Genomic DNA, 20,626 nt, shown 5'->3' on the forward strand with positions numbered 1-20,626 from the left:
TGGAGATGAACTGGGCTCTTATGTTCTTCATGTTCATGTTCCTCCCATCTTAATCCAAAATCTTGGCAGCAATCCGTATTGATATCTTACCTTCAGACAGCTGGGTAAAACACTTGACCCCAAAGTTCACAGCTACAGATATGTCTATAGGTTTTCTTTAAATAAGATGATTAACATCCCAATGAACACTACGGCTCTCAGATATTTAGTCTAGAAAGCAGAAGCGTCACTAGGATATGGGCACTTTAAATAGTTGACTGAAAATTTGTGTTTCACTTCCTCTGGTTGAAAAGTTCAAATGCATCACTGATGGGTGTGGTCACAAGTGTGCTCTGTTTCATCTCAACCACGCCCAGCAGTGATTCCACAGTTTATGGACACACTCTTGTGTGCATTTTTTATCTCTTTAACACAAAAGCCCCTCCACATTTAACAACAAGTAGGTAGTTTGTAATAACCACATTGTTGAGGTTAGAGAACAATTGTAGTGATGGTTAAAAGAAAACCTGAATCAGGAAACAAGAAATAAGCAGCTGTCAATGGGAATGTCTTGGGGATGTTTTGTTGACCCATCCATCCACTCTGACCTCCTCCTCCTCCTCCTCATGTGGACTTGGTTGCTCTTAAAAAACATAATTTGAATGTATCCTTAACTCCGATGGAGTCATAATCAGACAAAATCATGCAGGTTCACCAGAAATTCCTTTAGCTCAGACTCCACCGAGGACAGAGCCGGCTTTGCTGCCGCTGTCAACTTGCGGTTGGCGCACACCAACATGCTGCTGGAGGAAACAGAGAACCAGAGGGAGAACCAGAACCAGCACTGAGCGATGCAGACTCTCAGACCCTGCTGCAAAAAGGAGAGGTATTCTCAAGGGACTCTGGTGACACTACACGTGCGGAAACACTACTGCTTTTGACAGGACAGGAACAGGAACCACCTAAATCAACACTGGTAGTATCATTTCATTCATTGGCATGTGCTTTGCTTGTGGCTCTTAGGGCTGTATCACTGGAGCCAGGACCCAGCTCAGTTCACTAGCCCTGGCGATAGCGCTGTAAAAAGCAGGACGTGGATGTTCTAATTAGTGACGGATGTTTTGTGTTGGGTTGGCACAGTGTGAGACAGAGCAGGAGACAAATCACTTAGTGACCGCTTCATCATTTTGGCTTGTCAAAACCTTTGGCAGGACGGCCAATTATGGTGTTTCTAATTCCTCAGTTAGATTTGCTCTGAGCCGTACCCAGCTTGACACATCTGAAACATGTCCTGATATTCAACCCTTTAGTGCACCAAGAGCAAACAGAATATCAAAAACAGTGCTAATCTCATAAGGATATTTGAACAAAACCAAATGTCAACAAACACATGATTTAGCTATATAAATATGGCAGGTGTAGAACTTTGTTTCCCGGACTAATTTTGGGACATGTGGAAAGAGGATGTCAACTCAAGTGCTTTACTTTATGGCACAAAAGACAATAAAAACCACAAGCGAAGGCAAACACAATATCAAAGATGCAAGTTAGTTAGAATAAAATGAGCGTTATAATAAATATATATAATAACAAGTATATTCTTTAGTGTCTTTGAGGTTATGACTGACTTATTAAGGAGCATGAAGGTAAGAAAGAACTTAACCTTGGCGATAGTGTATGTTGGTACAAATATAGAATGTTTATACAACCCTGTTAATTAAAGGAAATGTTCATAAATTATTACACCAAACTTCAGACAAAATGTCATCATCAGTAAACATTGAAGAAGCTTTAGATTAATGTAGCTTTAAAAGCTTGGTAATTGGAAAAAAAAACTATTTTACAGACTAAAATGTCTTGTCCAACTAAGTAATTTGGCCTATTCTTACACTCAAATGTGCCCACTTTTAGACAATCTTTCCTGGAAGGCATTTGCTCATTTGTGGAAGTGTTGCACTCATTTGTACACACAAAACATGACCGTGGACTGATCCCTGGGGGTCAAGAGCAGAAGATCAACCAAATCTGGAGCAGAACTCAAGAAAATTGAATTTGTGTAGAAATTTGAGCCACAATCGAGGATAATTTTAACTTTTCAGATCCAAAGAGAGTAGTAATTTCCCTGTTTATTCAAATGTAAGTTAAATTAACAAACGAGAAGTACAAACTGGGCCTCGATCAAAGGGGTAACTGGAATAAAATTGTGAAGTCGTTTAAAAGACTTACCATATGTATTGCCTGCAGGGCTGCTGTTGATAGCACAGTTGAGTGCATCTCCAAACCCCAGCCACTACTGTGCTCAGAGTTTACTCACTTTTATTATTTTGGACGCTGTGTTTGGCTATCAGTTACCAGAACCGCACACACAGCTGTCTGCATCTTCAGCCGTTGACAGAGTCATTGGCTCAACTTCACATTTACGAGCAACATTTTTTTTAAATAGCCTTTGAGGCCCAAATAACCACTTCAAGTTGTAGATTACAATAAATTTGAATCTGAGATCTACTGATGACTAAAAAACAGGTCTGATCAGGGAGCAACTTCCATTCCTGAAAAATGAAACCAATGTGGAAGTGCCTTGATTCTTATAATGGCCATCAGAGGGCGACTCTTCTGGTTGCAAAAAGAAGTCCAGTTTTACTGTCTTTGAGAAAATGACCCTACTTCTCACTTGATGTATGACCTCAATAAACATTATAAACTGTTAAAACGGAACAGGACCACGGTGAGCAGGACCCACAAGCAGACACAAGGCGGGTTGGTTTCAAAGACAAAGTTTAGTAGAGGCAACCACTCACAGACATCAAAAGACAAACTGGCCCAGGACAGGGAGTTGTCACAGACTAAATACACAGGGGAACGAGACACAGGTGGAAACAATGAGGGCGGGGCTTGTAATCACACAGGAGGGCGGCACACGAGGAGGGAGGAGTCTGGAACGTGAGTGACAGACAACACGACAGAAACAGACAGTGAACACAGAACTACCCAGAAGGTCTGGGCATAACAATAAACAAGAGTTTCTCGTACCAATCACTAGTTTCACGTCTTCTTCAATACAGCATGATGTTTATTTAGTGAACTATGGTCCCATTTAGAGCAAAATATACAATAAAGCAAGGTATGATTTAGGGCGGAGCTACCTTATGATGGACATCTACAGTGTCTCTACCACGGTGTTACTCTTTTGTAGCTTGAACATGGTAACTTCCATTCACTGGTTGCAAGAAACCAAGACGGCAACAACAAAAATCCAAGCTGGCGATTGCCAAAATGCCAAACTCAAGGATTTAAAACCTCAGCCTACAAAGCCAATGGGGGATGTCACTGTGACTATGTCCGCTTATTGTCCTTTTAGTTATTTGTGACAGGGTGACTAAAAAGGATTTAAGCTACCGTCAAGATTGAGTACATAGTTTATCGGGAGGAGGGGCAGCATATTCAAACCAATTAGCACACTGACAGAGAGGGATGAGTTCCCTGACCTTGCTCCCCTTGTAGCCATAAACAGAACAAATCAAATGAACAAGTGGTGAAGAAAAGACGAGGGAATGAGGCAAAGATGATTGTATCAAAACGTCCATTGTTCCCTCAAAGTCTGTGCATTATATGCTATTCTGTGAATCAGGCTAAAATATAAAAATTGCAACAGAAATGTCTTTTGCGGGACTGCACACTGTTCGTTAGTTAGAAGTTATTGAAAGTCAAAAAAGGCTAACCCCAATTTACTCAGATCTAATTTTGTCACCTTCAAAATGTAGTAAAATGAAGCTAAATGTCTCGAGATCCGTCTGCAGGTACTCTGTGAGGGTACTTTGACTGTTCAGATGTTGTGGAAGGAGCTGGACTGACTGCACTTTGTCACACCTCTGACGACGTTTTGATCAATTGAGAGCCATTAAAATACACCACAATGCTGTGATTTACATCTGCCACAATTTCATAGATTGACAGATTTTAGGAGCGCTCCATTAGTCTATTGACAAAGTCAAGTGACTGATCAATTAATTTAATTTTTTTGGGGGGAACATTGACTGCGTTAGAAATGGAAATGACCTGATGGGAGGTGGCACTGCTAGCATTACCACAAAGAGAGTCATTTGCTTAAAAGATTAGCCTGATGTGTGGTTGAATGTGTTTTCTAATCGGCATGGCCCTTCACACACGGCTCACAACAACAACAAAACCTTAAGATTCTTCAAATCTATTTATTCAAAATGTTACTAATGATGCGTCATACTTCAGATAGATGTCCTTCCTGTCTGTCCCCACAATCAGCAGCTGTCATTACTTTCTCTTTCACAGTTTCTCGTTCGTTTATATATTCTTTCCTCGACAGCGGATTGTCTGTTTACGATATATTTCACACTGCTAGTCTGTCTTTCTCCTCTCAGTAACCTTTGGTATAGTGTCTACAGGTAAATTGGGCTATACAAGACATTACCTGAGTGCTAATGGCTGTGGGCTATTTCCTCACAGCGGAAAGCCTCTTCCCCAAAGTAGCAATTAAATGCAGATTTAAATGGGAGCACAGTACGACATTATATTAACTGTCTACAGTTGAAACTGAGTTGATCTGCGGAAGCATCCAACTGGCGGAGATCTTCAAAGCCCTTGATGGCTCTGAATATGCTCATCAGTGGCCAGATAATGCATGGTGGAGAGGGACAGTGAGATAGCAGGGTGAAAGTAATGGTGTCTTGTTGTGGCAGATAAGGTGCATTTATCTCCTATCTCACATGTAAATGCACAATGGGGCCCTTGTAGGGTGATAGTAAAACACAAGGCTGTTAGGCTGTTCCCATTAAATGATCATAAAACTCACAATAGATCAGATTATGTTGAAAGGAAGCTTTTGTTTCCAGTGTGGAAAAAAATCAGCAGGTGAGCATGGGAAAGAGATTGGAAAGTCGCACGGTTGGAATCCCCCAATTTAGATGTGAAGCAGACTCTGAACTCTTTGCTGTTTTATTTGTTCTGCCTCTATTGTGGTTTATCAGTTGTGTTCACTTTATTAGCGGCCATTGATTAGCTGAGATCATATGGAAGGTCGCAAAAATGCAAGAGAGAGATCAGATTATTTGGTTAACACACCAAAGAGACCAGCACGATGTATTTATTCAGATATCTTAACACAATTTGTTGTATCTGTTTTATATTTATGTATTTATTATCTAATAAAGTTGTGTTGACAGACACATAACACATTACATCTCGATACTTCAGCAGCATCTATTCTACTTTGGGAGTCACAGTTAGAATAAATGTTTTACTGAATAAACATCCCAGTTAAGCCACCAGAGTCCGGCCAATTGTGGGGACATTTGGTTGTCTTCTGGTATTATGACCAAATGTGAGCCGGGTCCTGCCTCAGGATTGGGGATGCAGACTTGGCCCAATTAGGAATCTGTCAGGCTTTATAGCTTGCAACTGACCTTTTAAACAACACCCTAGAAGCATTTTCTGAAGTGACGCCTCTCTTGGCATTACGGCTGTCAGGGCCAGCTTTAGACCAGCGTCAGACATCATAACTCATCATCAGAATGAGCAAAACAGGAAAACCTCTCGTTATTTCCACTGCGTGGTGACCATGTATTATTCCAGTATTCCAAGACATTGTGCATTGCAGTCACACATAAATAGGCTTAATTACTTTTGTTGTGTTATGTACTTGGAGTGGTTCGTTAATGAAATCAGGTATAAACAAACAGTAGCTCCTTTGAAATAAGCTGAATTGATTCTACAAGTGTTAATATTGTAATTTTTTTAACTCAAGGGGGAGATACGATCACATATCTCTGACTCTGGATTACAACTCGGAGGCTGATGTGAATGTTTTTTTCTGTACCGGAACAACACGGTATCGTGTACGATACAGTGGTTATTCATCAGGGGCATTGTGAAAATGTGCTTCGACATTGTTTTTGATCTATAAAACATATCTTCATTACTTTCCTAGTAGCTCCTCCTGCACAACTGGGAAATAAACTACAAAAAGAAGAAGAGCAAAATGCATGGCTCCAGGCTCAGCAGACATCTTCATTTTGCCTCCACCAGCACCAAGAGACCACAGTAGCAAAGGTGGACAGAAGTAGATTCACATCCCGTGGGCCGAATGTCATATGGCAAAGCTCAATATTGGTTAATAAATGATGGGCACAGTGTAGGGAGGCAGAGAAGAGAAGCAAAACTAATAAATTACCTCTATCTCCTTAATGAGACAACATTATTTTTGGTCTCAAGGTCTGGCAGAAAGTGAGTTGATTTATTATTTACCTTTAACGCTGTGGGAGTTAGCCTCTTTACCAGGGGGACGGAACGCTGACTGTCAATGCACAGAAAGCCCATTGTGCACCCCAATCATTTATCACAGCCGCGGTTGTACTCCGGACCCTGTGGGAAAAGTGGTGCTAGTGGACAGCGGCCCTGAAAGCTACATGCACACATACGGAGCAAGTTGAATCGTGATGCATCAACATGTATGACAGTGAATCTGTGTCTTTTGTGCTCCATTGCATGGTGTTGACATGTTTTTAGTTGAGCCATGGTATCAGGCTGACAATCTGAAGCTCCTGAACTTTCTTTAGTCTCACTTATCAACAGCGTGAAGGGTCTTATCAGGGGTTAAATATACCAGCGAGGATCAGTGACCTACTGGGAGTCGATAATGTGCTGACTACACAACGACAGAGAGCATAAGAGCACACAGGGATTAGTATAGGGACAGGGCATGCTGTATCAGGGCTGTGGTAATGATTGCAAAATATGCCTGTAATTGCTGATAAGGTCTTTAATGTTTCAGTAAACTCCTGTTGGCTGCTAAGTTTACAGACACATAACTCGTCGATAAACTCTGCCTTTGTAGTGCGACGTCAAGGGCCGGCGGTCTCTTTGAACCGATTGTCTTCTCACGGTGTGACGGTTCTGCAAAGGGTTCAAGAGGTCGTGTGCATGTGAGGACATGTGTGTGAAAGACTGCAGTGAGAGTTTCGGTTATTCAGAAGTCTCTGTTGAGATAAATAAATCTTCCTTCTAAAGGGCATTGTTCTGTTGCTGTTGTTTTTGAGTTAACAGTAAATTGTGCTGGTCCCATCGTACTGGACTGTGGCTGACCCTGACCTCTGAAAGCTTTTCCCCTAAAGGATCAATAGATATATTTATATATATTTATTTTGAAATATATATATATATATATATATATATATATATATATATATATATATATATATATATATATATTTATATATTATAGGTGTGAAGCTAAACCCAATGGTCGTAAAACGTATTGGGCAAATTAAGATTTTACCTGATGACACACCGCTGACTAAAATGCTTGATTTAGATATCTTTGGAATGTCACACATACTGTACAAATATCTTGAAAACTGATGTGCACATGGAGGAAGGGTTTTACCAGCGAACGCACAAGAAAACTTAATGCACCTGTACCACGCAGGAAGGTGACTAGTGGATCACCAGCAAAGTCTCAGACCCCTGGGACCCCGCAAAATCCCTGGGTTAACTGCTTGTCAGTTAAGTTGCAATTTGATTAATTGAAAATGTACATTGGGATTTGCTACACTGACTTTCAGCTAAAGACAAGTAGTCTTACTATGTAATTGTTTGGCACTGTCTTGAAGAGGGACCCTGTTTCAAAATCCACTTTCAAGACCTTTTCAGTTTGTCTTTCATCTACATGTATTTCCTAAATAAAGTTGTGTTTAGTTTGATTTCCTCATAGAGGCCCAACAATAAATATTAGACCCCAAAACGTCTCAAATAGTTTGTCTAAAAACTATGTTTATTCATTTATTATTTATTAATTAAACGTGTTTTCTTGCTTGCTTTATCAGTCTGAATCATTTAAAGTTGGAGGTTATACTGGAAACCTAAATGTTTAGTGTTCTGACCTAAATAACATTTGCAAAGCATTTAAGGCATTGTTGGCACATTTTGTTGTTGTAATGTATTATTGTTATTATCTATTTAAACCCATGCGCTCATTGAGACACAAGCTTTCATGTTTTTGAGTTAGACAGAGCCAAACTCAAAAATAACGTATAGTCTATCGTGGCGCACCTGCAGCAGCGCCATCTGATCTCTCCAAGGAGCCACCGCGTGCGACGCGCCGCTCAGCTGAGCGCAGTTTCAGGGCACCGATTCAATTTAATTTGTGCCCCTCTGTCAACAGGCCCGGGTGACGGGCTTACCCGTGGCCTGGCTATTTAAATTACTTTCAAATCATAAAAGCCAAGGAACGAGGCTTTGGAAGGTGGACGAGGTTGAGAGAAACAGGCGGAAAGCAGCGCTGATTTCCCTGGAGCAAATTACCTCTATATCAGCGCGCCGGAGACAGGCGGTAATCTGCCTGACAGAGAGCAGAGGGCGAGCGACACAGAGCCACACTGGTGAAGGAGAAAGAGAGAGAGAGAGAAAGAGGTGGGCGGGACCTGAAAGACAGCTCCAATTTTCTGGAGGTCAACTCCGCGCGCGCGAACACGTACGCGTGCACCAGCCAATTACATAGCATGAGTTTGGGGTCTTGTGGAGATTCTCCCGTCCCATGTAGGCTATAGTGTTTTATTCATTTCTGCAGAGTGGATCTCAATTTCCTAAAACACACGATTTAGAGGCGTTTTGGGTGGAGGCTGGAGGTGCAGTTAGAATGAAGGTGTGACGTCATTGTGACGTCTGCCCTGGCTGCTTGTTATTGAAGGTGTTTCAAGTGAAGAACCGATGAAACATGAAACTCCTTCAAATTGATATGCTGGAGACCAAACAGCTGCTCCGTTAGACTTTCATTTCAAGGCAATTCAATTTATTCGTCATAGTGAATATTGTCTGCAGGGCTGCAATTAACGAATGAATATTTTCTTGATTAATTATGTGGTCCCTGAAAACTCAGTAAATAGTGACCCATCACCTTGAAATGTCTTGTTTTGTCTGAGCAAGAGTCCAAAGTTCACAGATATTCTGTTTGCCATCAACACTAATAAAAACCAAACCAACACTATAAACCGCCATTTTTGCATTAAAAAAACTAAGAACTAAATCGATCCTCAACATTTTACCTGATTATTGCAGACGCAGGTGGGAGAATAAAGTCATGCAAAAAAATATGTATTCCACCTGCAGGGCAACACTGAGGTCATGTTTTTATTTTCTTCTTCTCTTTTTTAAGCCTCCGCGCCAGCGACAGTTATGGAGGCATTATGTTTTAACTTTGTCTGTCCGATTCATGGAGAAAAATATTTAGCCGTGGTAGCAACCTATCAGCCACAAGTTATTCACACCCTAAAGCACATGGCTTTATTGTCTATTTTACTTTAAATGGGAACATCGTTTACGAAATAAACATCATGCTGTACAACGTTTACTGAAGTAATAAATCCAGTGAGAAGTGAGGTCATTTTAGACTTAAATCCGACTTCTTTTTGACGTAAAAGGACATTAGAGGCTCCCTGATGGACAAAAAGATTAAAGGTTTAAGGCACTTCGGCAGTAGCTTCACTTTTCAGACACTGAGGTTTGCCGCTTGAAAGGAACGGATCAGATATATGAGGTCAAAGGTCAAGGTCATTGTGACCTCATGTCCGTCTCATTCGTATGAACGTGATATCTAAATTCATCAAACCTTTCTTCAAATTTGGCACAAAGGTCCTGGACTCAAGGTTGAACTGATTATTATTTGGTGGTCAAAGGTCACCGTGACCTCAGGATTTTTGGCCATAACTCAAGAATGAATTTGCCAATCATAAGCATTTCACACAGATTTCTATAATCGATGAAGTGATGCATGGACTGCAACATGACTGGTGGACGAAATCAGACATCCGCTTGGCGGTAATTCTAGTTTCTTTATAAAATATACACGAAAAGTGTCGGCGTCCACATACTGAGCGCACATTCAGATGTGATAGGTCAACAAATATGTAAATAATAAATATAAAAGATTCAGTACTCCCCCAACAGAAGAAGTCTCTGAAAAAGCATCTGTGCTTGTGTTGTTTAATTATTTTACTAATTAAACAACATTTGAAAAATCTGGACAATTAACGATCATAGGCTTTTATTTTGTGGGTTGTTGGGGGAACTTGACCGGCCCTCACAGCAACACTTAGTTTATTTAAAAAGCTCATTTAATTTAGGCCCATCTTTGACATATTGCATTCTCAAACAGGTTCACTATCGTCTTCCACATGAAGTTGAATCAATGAGCATCATGTTGTTCCTACATGTGTTTGCATCAACATGAATATTCTCAATATAAACTGGTGAAATGAAAAGTCTCAAATAAGAAGCATTATCTTAATTTGTATTTTTGACAAACTGATTGTGTCTGCATGCACTAAGGTTTATCCTGCATCGCATTATTATTGTTAGGTTCTATTTTTGTCAGACATGTCATCATATTGAAAAGAATAGACAGACTTCACTTTAACTGATCTGCTTCATGTCTTAAAATGGCATTAGTTCACCTAAAGCAGAAGGCCAATTAACTTATAGCCTCTTCTGCCAAGTCATTACACTTTTATATGGTTTGTGTGCCATTCCTGGTCGTAAACTTTAATGGCATTGGTATGGCCTGAGTATGAGAATGAAGCAAGCCATTAATATTAATGATTTAAATACTGGACTTGACCCAATGCTTTTTAGTTTTTAGTTTTGTTTACTTCACCCAAGCAATTCTGCTGATAAACAGCCAATGTGTGGAGTTGTGGAGGATGTTTGCAGAACTAATAATTAGTTTGGACAAAGCGGTGGATATAATTCTTTGTTTATTGCAAGGTAGATGCAATCTGTGGTGAGTATGAGGGGCTGGCAGTAAGATAGATACTGGAAATACAATCGCCTAATCTTCTAATGTACCTCTGCGCTTTGATGCAGTTGAAGGTGTTTGCAGGCGGGACAGGGGTTGGACATTACCTCACTCTGAATGCTTTCTGGGGAAGAAACGAGCGAGTAATTAGCTGATTAGAGGCCCGTCAGAGCAGCTCAGCCTCCAGCCAATCCCAGCTCACAGCGCGCTGCAGGGGTATAGGGAAGGACGGCTGACGGAGGGAGACACATGCCTCTTTGTGAAGTTAGTGTTAAACACCAGGACGGACGTACAGTAGCCTATATGTTGCAGAGTGACTTAATATGCAGGGACAGCTCAAGGAAACAGATGGAGGAATGCGCATGCAAACGTCAGTCATTTAGTCTGTCGAAAGGGGTTTTTCAGCCGTTAACATACAAATTGAGCATTTATTAATGTCCATTTGTGAATAGCATAACTTGTGTTGTTCCGTCCAGCCTGAACTTTCATGAAAAGATAAGGAGAGCTTATGAGTTTGTGAGTGGAAGAGGCTTCGCTGTCTGCGCGCTGACGCACGGCACAGGTGCACACCCGCCAAGCTTTGACACGTTTGTTTGTTTTTTTGGAGTGAAGCCGTCATGGAAAAATCCAAAAACTTCAGAATTGACGCCCTGCTCGCTGATGAAACCAACCGCGTGCGCCGAGACCTCTCCCCGGGTCTGAGCAGCGACAGCCCCGCGGGCAGCCCGGCCTCCTGCCGCCGCGCGGACACCCCGTCTCCACGGGCCGCGCAGCTCCAAGGATTTATCCACAAACCGGGTGTTCTAAATCTCCCTCATCCAGGACTTGCTTCCATTCCCGGCATGTATCATGCACCCATGTACCCGTTATCCGCGTTGGGTGGCCAGCACCCCGCCTTCGCATACACCGGCTTCACACAGCTAACACACAGCTACCCGGAGCACCTGAAGGCGGCTGCGATGGCGGGCTCTCTGCCCCTGGAGCACTGGTTCCGCGCCGGGCTCATGATGCCGCGACTTCCAGATTACACCAGTAAGTATATATAACTGATTTTCTTTTGATACTACAGGCCTATGCTGGAAATATGAAATAAAGTTGTGTACTTAAAAAAAAGTAAGAATATATGACACAATTATAATTTAAAACTCAAAGACAAAATAACCTGAACGATTAAAAAAGTTGTTTTAAGTAAATTCTCCTAACACATGTGTGTCACTCATTAACGTGTTGTGTTATCGGGCTTTACAGCTTCTAATCAGATGTTTGACCTCGGGAGAACCGCCCAGGAGCTGTAAACTCATTGAACACAAACACTTCAGTCAAATGAAACAGAGTTGATTTTTTACTAAACTATTTATGTTCTCTTGAGATTATTCATATCAATATTAGGCACAAATTGATATATGCAATTATTACAGATAACAGGCTTAATTAATTATGTAAATATACGTTAATAGCTCGTTCTTTGTTTTTGCTTGTTTATTGTGAGTTTGTTATCTTGTTTCCTTTTTAACAAATACTCAATTCGGTTTTCAAATGATAATTTGTCCTTATATGCGGCAGAGTTTTTGACAAAATAAATTAATTCTATGCTGTCTTAGACACAAACAGTTTAAGCTTTTTGTATTATTATTCAATATTATTATTCAATATTATTATTCAAAGGGACGAAACTTTCTGTCCTGAATTCATTCCACAGTATAATTTTACTTTGCAATCTATTATAGTTTTTATGCTTTTTACATTGTATTATTATTATGAATATTCAAGATTGGCAGTGATTTTCAAATATTCTGTGGTGGACATCGTCCTGAACACATCGTGCGCGCGCGCGTGTGTGTGTGTGTCATATTTTAATTTTGGCCCATTTATTTCTCTATAAACGCCAACGCGATGAAAATTGTCTTTGTGTGACGAAGAAACTATAAACAAACACCTAAACCGCTCTGTAGTTCATCAATAAAATCCCAAAAGCCTTCATTGAATTTTCATTAAGTTAATGGCGTGCCTGTGTTTTTATGGCTCGTGCGCCCGCTCGTGCCGTGTCCCCCCGTCAACAATAAACTGGAGTAAAGCTATTATAGTTAATGATGGCGAGAGAGTGCGGGCATATGGGCCTGTTGCTAAGCCACACAGTTGTATTGAACTTCCTATGTCCTTGGTATTAAATAAATAAGACTGCTGGCAGTTATTGGCAAAAATTGAAAGGGAAGATATTTCACAATCAATTTGACTTGAATTATCAAAATAAAAAATATTCAGACATTGCGTGTAAAACAAAAAAAAATAGCCCATTTAATCTGTGATATCAAATAAGTTCAAATCCAAATATATTGTGAACTGGAACTGATACCGTGTTTCCTCCTCCTCCAGCGGGCCCTCAGGCCGGTCTGCTGGGGAAGTGCCGGAGGCCTCGCACCGCCTTCACCAGCCAGCAGCTGCTGGAGCTGGAGAACCAGTTCAAGCTCAACAAATACCTTTCCAGACCCAAACGCTTTGAAGTGGCCACCTCTCTCATGCTGACGGAAACACAGGTAAGAGATGCCAGTCCACTTCATGAGCCAAAGGGTTCATTTCAATGTGGAAAAAAAATGAATTACAGAATTCACAGAAACAAGAAGGAGGCGAGGATCAATCCCATTGAATACTCAGGACAAAGTTCACTGAACTTAAGATCATATTCTTGTTCAGCAGGATAACTGGATTTTAACAGACTTTAGTAATATGAGCAGGACTATGATGACCCCTGTAAGACTTTTGATTAGTTGTTTGATTTATTAGTTACAATTTATTTAGTGATTGAGAAATCTCTATTCAGCATGGCACGCTGCAGTGCAGCAATAATAATAAAAAATCTGAGTTCAACAGTTATTTGATTATAAAACGGCAAATAACATTTCCAATACAATCGTGTAAAACGTGTTTGTATCCTAAAAAGCCCAAACATGAGGTGTCTGAAAGCATTAAATCAATAAGTTAAACAACCCTTTTAGTGTAGTGTCACTGAACTGATGAAATACACCTTCACTCTTTAACAGTTATGACTGACGTGCTATAATGTCAAGTTATGTTCTAATTCATCAAAGAGGAGTTTATTTGAAATGAAGGACAAATATGAAGCACGGAGATGTATATTGTACAACAGATGATGACACATGGATGTTTTACATTTGTTATTATTGTGGCGATATTGTAATGTCTGAACTGAGTTCATTTCCCCACAAACTGGACAAAGACTTTAATGCATTAGGCTTTCAAAGTAAGATTTACATTGTGTTTTGTGTTTCTATCTTCATTAAATATTCCTTCATATTTCTGGTAGCATTGATGAATTACATGATTAAAGTATATTTGATCAACAACATTGATATATTACAAGTATGTAATTTAAAGATAGTGTGTAAAAGAGCAAAGATCAAAAGTTATGTGTGTGTAATTAATGGGCAATGCTTTTTTAGTTCTAAACTCTGCAGAAGAAATTGTAATTTGTAATTTGCTCCAAAGTATCAGTGGAAAAAATACAAAAGAATATTTAGGACCATCTTGTGAACACGTGTCCTTTGCCCTGTCGTCTCTCGGCAGGTCAAGATCTGGTTCCAGAATCGGAGGATGAAGTGGAAACGCAGTCGAAAGGCGAAGGAGCAGGCCTCCGCCTCGACCCAGTCTGAGGCCAAGCAACGCAGCGGAGGAAAAACAGCCAAAGACAAAACAAAGGAGATCCGACAAGCTGCGAACCCAGACGACAGAGGGATAGATCTCGATCTGGAGGATGGAGAAGAGGAGGAAGAGGATGAGGAGGAAGAGGAGGAGGAAGAGGAGGAGGAGGAGCAGGACACCCAGCGTGGTTTTCCTGTTGGGATGCCGCGAGCCACGGACTTCTTGCAGAGCAGCACTGATGTTGGCTACAGTCCCCACAGCCCTTTCTCTGACGAGGAGCTGGAGGGGGTGCAAGGAGGAGGAGGAGGCGACAGGAAGATCAGAGCAGGACTGTGAACAGAAACTCAGGGAAACACCAGTGTGGTTTCCTAAAAATTACAGACACATTACACTGGGACACGGCTGCGTTTGGGGTCATGGACAATTCCCAGACAAATGCCACAAATATACTTTATAAACCATCTGTGAATAAAATCTTCTCTTCTGTACATTTCGTAGCATGCCAAGAAAAATAATAAAAAGGTTCTCATTTCCTCCCAAAATGTTGCTGTTTCGATGCCAATGACCTTCTGGTTACCTTGTCTTTGCTCCATCTGCTGACAGCTGGAGCTCCACCCAGTGAACTCACATGTCTGAAGGATGGGTACAGTGTGCGTACAGCCTCCACTGCATCATGAAGACAGCGAAACAAACAAGCTGTGTTGTGACTGAAGAAACAATATGAGCTCAAAAACATCTGCTGCTCCAGAGGTCTTTGGGCAGGAAAACACGTCGCCGAACATCTCACGTATTACTTTTGTGCATTTAATGTGTCAATGTCGCTGGGTTTCTTTTGTTCTCGACGGTGTTCATGAATTTGTTCTGGTCACTTCCATGTAAATTAACTTAATTTATTTAAATGATTGCAAAGATGAGTCGCACATGTATTTATCTGAAACGTGTTTGTGGTGTAACTGTGAAATACAAAAAAATAGAGCAAAATAATTAAAAAAAAAACTGAAAAATGTCTGCATTGTTGATCCATGTTCCTGATTAGCCGTTATCAATCATGTCAACATGCTTGTGTTTAGCAGGTTCACCCTGCTCACCATCTTAGGTTGGCATGAGGATGTCATCTCAAGTCATCTTGCAGATATTTGGTGATGAAACAAAGAAGTGTTTGTCTGATGGAGCTAAATGAAAAGTCAGAGGACCACCAAAGTCTTTGGGATTCATCCTCTGGGGAACATAAATGTTGAAGCAACATTTCATGACAATCCATCCAATAGATGTTAAGGTATTTCAATCTGGACCAAAGTGGAGACAGACAAAGTCATATTAAGACAAAGTACTGACTTGATCATAAGAAAAGAACACAAAGGTCAACAACGCGACATAAGAGAGAAGAACAACTCCTTGTGTGCACGTCCCCTTCAACTTCTTCATTTTTCCTTCACAGCCATACAGCAAAGCAAAAGCAATTCTCAGTTCATACTTTAAATTTATTACAAAAGCTCTCAGATATTAATTACTCTGTGGGGTTTACTGATAGCCAAATAATTAAGCTGATGAAGAGGAAGTAAAGCCATCAAAAGCCTGATGGTGATGTCACACAGGCCCATTTTAATTTCCAAGTGCAACAGCATGATGAGTGTGTGTAAGTGTAACTGCGACGGGGCGTTTTAATGGCCGCCCATGTAAGGGTTGTGATTAAAGAGCAGATTGGAGGACATGCAGCACAGTGTCATTTGGCCCCTGCTCAGACCACATGTCACATGTTTATATAGTGATTAAATGCATTCTTTACTGCTGGACACACTCACACCCCTCTGTAATGATTGGGAGTGTATTTACACACTCTTTTAGTGGAGCATAGCACATATGTTCTGCTGAAAAACCACAAGAAAACCACAAGAAAGTGTAAATGCACTTTTTTTTTAAACTGTATTGTATGAAAGTAATCAGAGAGACCTTTACTGGTCAGTGGTTTAGTTTGATGGCTTTGTTATCTGGATTTAGGTAAATACAGTAATGTGCTATAATTTGAGTATAAAATGCGATTTTTGAATGCAAAATCATCCACTTACATTAAAGACTGTCCGTATTTCACGAATGTTTTCATTTGTATTTGCATTTCTGTCCTTATCTTTTCCAAGCAATCAACAGTCCATGATAACATACAGTATGTTGTTGTTTAATTTCAGAGGATCTTATTCTGTTTGAACTATATTGCCCCTTCAAATGTTTTTGGTTTATTGACTGTGTTATAGATATCTGTTACCAAACATATATAGTAGATCACAGTATCTAATTTTGACAAAGTCACGGATTTTGATAGCTGGGAATTTGGCCGACAGAGACACGAGGATCGATTATTTAGAATGGTGGACCAAACATTGCCCCCATCCACATGTTATTGATCTCTACTCTCCAGCTTGTGCACATCACATGTGCTATCCATTTTAGAATATGTTGTGTAAAAATATGAGTTCATAATTTTGGTTAACCCCTCTCACAATGTGTGACCCGGTTGAAACACTATACAAGCACAGCGAACAAAACAAAGCATGAACATCTTCTTAAGATCTAACCTTGCAGTCATGTAAGTGACAGCACATATACTTTAATCAACCTGGCTGAGGCCGGATGCAGCAGCATCACACATCCTGTCCAATCCACCATTAAGGCTTCTAGTTAACTCAAAGGACTTCAAAAGAGTTTTCATTGAACTTTTTCAGACTTGATTTAATGGGGGTGAATAGAATACATAACAAGCTTGCAGGCCGAATCTCAATCAAACTGCAGCTTTTAATTTGGCTGATGAAAAATCATGCGAATCAATAGGAGCTCATTTAGTTGTGTGACTTGTCAGCTGGTGACAAATGGCGTTTGGCCTGTTTTATGACACAGGCCCCTCAGAACAAAAAATCACAGCTAATTGATAAAGCAGCGCAGCAATATATGGTGGGCATTGATTCCGTTTTTCTTCTAATTTAATCTGAATACACCAGTCATGTTGATTAAAAATCCCCATGCGTAAATTACAGTCTGATAATGCGGTCAGTTTTCCTCAACAGCCAACCCGACTAAAGTGCTGACGGCCTGACCGCCGCTTTCTTTTTTTAACCAATAACCATAGTGAAGCCCGTGTGTTTCTATAAAAATGTTTCACTGTCTATTGAATCACTCAGCTCGCCCCTGAGACGTCACCGAACATCGAGCAGTTACCAGAAACTCTCATTTTCATAGTTAAACAAATAAAGCGGTGTGTGTGTGTGTGTGTGTGTGTGTGTGTGTGTGTGTGTGTGTGTGTGTGTGTGTGTGTGTGTGTGTGTGTGCTTTTGTTAGATTATAAATCAGGGTGCCCTTAAAAATATTTACACCCCATAGTTTAATCAATCAGCAAAATGTCGGACTCATTACGTAAATATGAACAGATTGTCCGATCTTTTAACGCAATCACACGCATTGGTGCGGGTTTCCCTGGGCCCTGTCCTGTCACTTAACTAATGGGCGAGTAAAGGAGTGAGTGACGTTGCCCAATAAATCCACATCTGTCCGACTTAAAACGCTGTTCCAAAGCAGGAAAAAGGCACCGTTTTTTGCCAATAAAGTTTATTGAAAAATCGTGGTGCGTATTCATGAGCGTCATTTATTGCTGCAGGAAACGGCGGTTACAGGTGTTTGACCAATAATGGTGGACGCAGTGATGATGTTCGTGGCCTTTCTTGGTGTCAGTGTAACCTTCAAATCTGCTGTTGAGCCAAGAGAGCTTACCAGAAAAACATTACAACTATGTAGTCTCCGTCATTTAAATGTTTTAATTTATCTTGAGCGTTTTGTATTGTAATTGACAAGCGCACCAAAGATACAATTATACAAGTATCCACAAAACATATAATTAGTTGTTATTTTTTCATCATATGCACAACAATTACTATGGAAGCCCGACTATGGAAGCCCGTTTCCGCCACGCCACACACAAAAAAAGAGATGAAGAAATTTTTTTTTTTTTTTAAATCATAATAATGAGATAGAAAGTCATAATAATGAGATAAAAAGTCATAATTATGAGATAATAAAGTCGAAATTATGAGATAAAAAGTCATAATTATGAGATAAAAAGTCATAATAATGAGATAAAAGTCATAATAATGAGATAATAAAGTCGAAATTATGAGATAAAAAGTCATAATTATGAGATAAAAAGTCATAACAATGAGATAAAAAGTCGAAATTATGAGATAAAAAGTCATAACAATGAGATAAAAAGTCGAAATTATGAGATAGAAAGTCGAAATTATGAGATAGTAAGTGCGCATGCGCTTCAGTGACGTTGGCTTTTCTCCTTCCTGTTATCTGCGCTGTCTTCACAAGTCTCTTCATCCCCTCGCCGGTCTAACCATGCAAACGATATGCAAGCGTCACTGTTGACGTTTTAGCTCAACAAATAACAGCATTGCTATTAATGTAGCTGTTGCATGTGTTTCTCAAAGAGGCTACCGGTACGACAGCCCTTTAATCAAGATGTGTCATCACAGCCGTGGTGTCCTACTGCCTATGGGGTGGCTGGGTCATGAGCGTGGCGGAGAGACTGAGGTGGCATGTGTTGCTGCCTGTGCAGATTTACCGGGAGCGGAGACTGAAGGACGTTAAGAAAACGTTTAACGGTGGTGTTGACTGTTGTTGGCGGAGGCGGAGGCCCACAGTAGCCTGTGTTCTGTCCCCGAATAAACCACACAATGAGCAAGATAACGTCTCGTAGCTTTCCTGACCAAGGGTCGCTACAATATGCTTGAGACTCACTGTTGTTCTTCATTCTCTAAATGGTATTATGTTAACACACTTCACCGCAAAGCGTCTGTCTGAACGACAGAGGACAACTCGGTGCTTACCTTTCAACATACTTGTGATGTGTCGGTCGCGAACGAAACGGCTCTGAGAGCCGGCTCCTGATTGGGAGCCGCTTTTTTTTCTTCTCAATCTCTCTCTCTCTCTCAAGCCGCATTTAATTGGTCAACATGTGTGGCGTCGTCTCTGTGCATGCGCTGAGCAGAGGGGGGAGGGGCGGGAGTTACACACACACACACACACACACAGCAAGCACACGACCAGGAGGGAGGGACCCCCGCCTCACTCATGTGACGCACGGAGACTGTGCGTTGTAGCAACTTCAGTTTCCTCAGAGAGAAGCTTCTCCAAAACAGGGCAGATAATTCCGGAGAGAAGAAACAGGATCAGCCTCAAAGCTGAGGCACTTGGTCTTTCTCAATGTAAATCTTCAATGAAGGACAAAACTCTGGGTGCTGATTTTTTTCTTTTTGTTTTACACATTTTTATTTATATTTTGTTGTGTGATTCTGTAAGCTTCTGTATGTTGTTTCACTTTAAATGTGTTAAGTATTAAAAAGCTAAAAGTTTAAAATAGTTAAACGTTAGTTAAGTCAATTTGTAAATAGTTAAACGATTGTTTTTGCACTTTCTAATTTTTTTGTATCACTCTGTAGAGTGTATAAATAAAAGTGTATATATATAATACACATTTGATATAGTGCATGTTTTTTTTTTACATTAGTAATTCATATTGCGCATCATTTTACATTATTGTTGGTAATAAATTAATTTAAGCACCAAAAAATCTGAAGAGCCATTTGGGAGCCGAAAGAGCCGGCTCTTTTTAGTGAGCCGAGCCAAAAGAGCCATTCCCATCACTACAACATACTGCATTAGTGTTAGCTAGGATGATTCACAGCTACACAGGCGACCTTCACTGACCTCCTGAACTCAGTAATTGAAATAACCGATCCTAACTATAACTTCTTCCTGTAAACACTTCCTGCATGCAGCCCCTTAGTGTAGGAGGTAGAGATTGTTTTCACCCTGTGGACCTGGAGAAGGTTCAAGTCTGCCTTGAAGAGTGTGTGTTTAAGGATTCCCTATGTGATGAAGATATGTTCCATATCTGTGTGGACCTAATGTCAGAGTATAATCTGAAATTAACAGGAGGTCAGTGAAGGTCTCATGACCTGTGTATCCGTGAGTTGCCTGTGGCGAGTTACCGGGAGTGGAGTTTGAGGGACAGTTAAGACAACGTTTAACGGTGTTGACTGTTGTTGGCGGAGGCTGCGGCCCACAGTAGCCTGTGTACTGTTCCCAAATAAACCACACAATTAGCAAGATAACGTATCGTAG

At 40.6% G+C, this 20,626-nt stretch overlaps 1 protein-coding gene across 1 annotated transcript; it reads left to right on the forward strand.

Annotated features, from left to right (window-relative positions):
* Positions 1 to 11,415: 11,415 nt before the first annotated feature.
* Positions 11,416 to 14,791, forward strand: mnx2b (motor neuron and pancreas homeobox 2b; the record flags this gene model as incomplete). The annotated part of the gene is made up of 3 exons (XM_079217291.1): positions 11,416 to 11,830; positions 13,172 to 13,332; positions 14,381 to 14,791. 3 exons carry the CDS (start codon positions 11,416 to 11,418, stop codon positions 14,789 to 14,791), a joined length of 987 nt encoding a protein of 328 aa, XP_079073417.1.
* Between the last annotated feature and the right edge of the window lie 5,835 nt (positions 14,792 to 20,626).

Source organism: Taurulus bubalis, assembly GCF_910589615.1.
Source record: "Taurulus bubalis genome assembly, chromosome: 4".
Taxonomy (NCBI): domain Eukaryota; kingdom Metazoa; phylum Chordata; class Actinopteri; order Perciformes; family Cottidae; genus Taurulus; species Taurulus bubalis.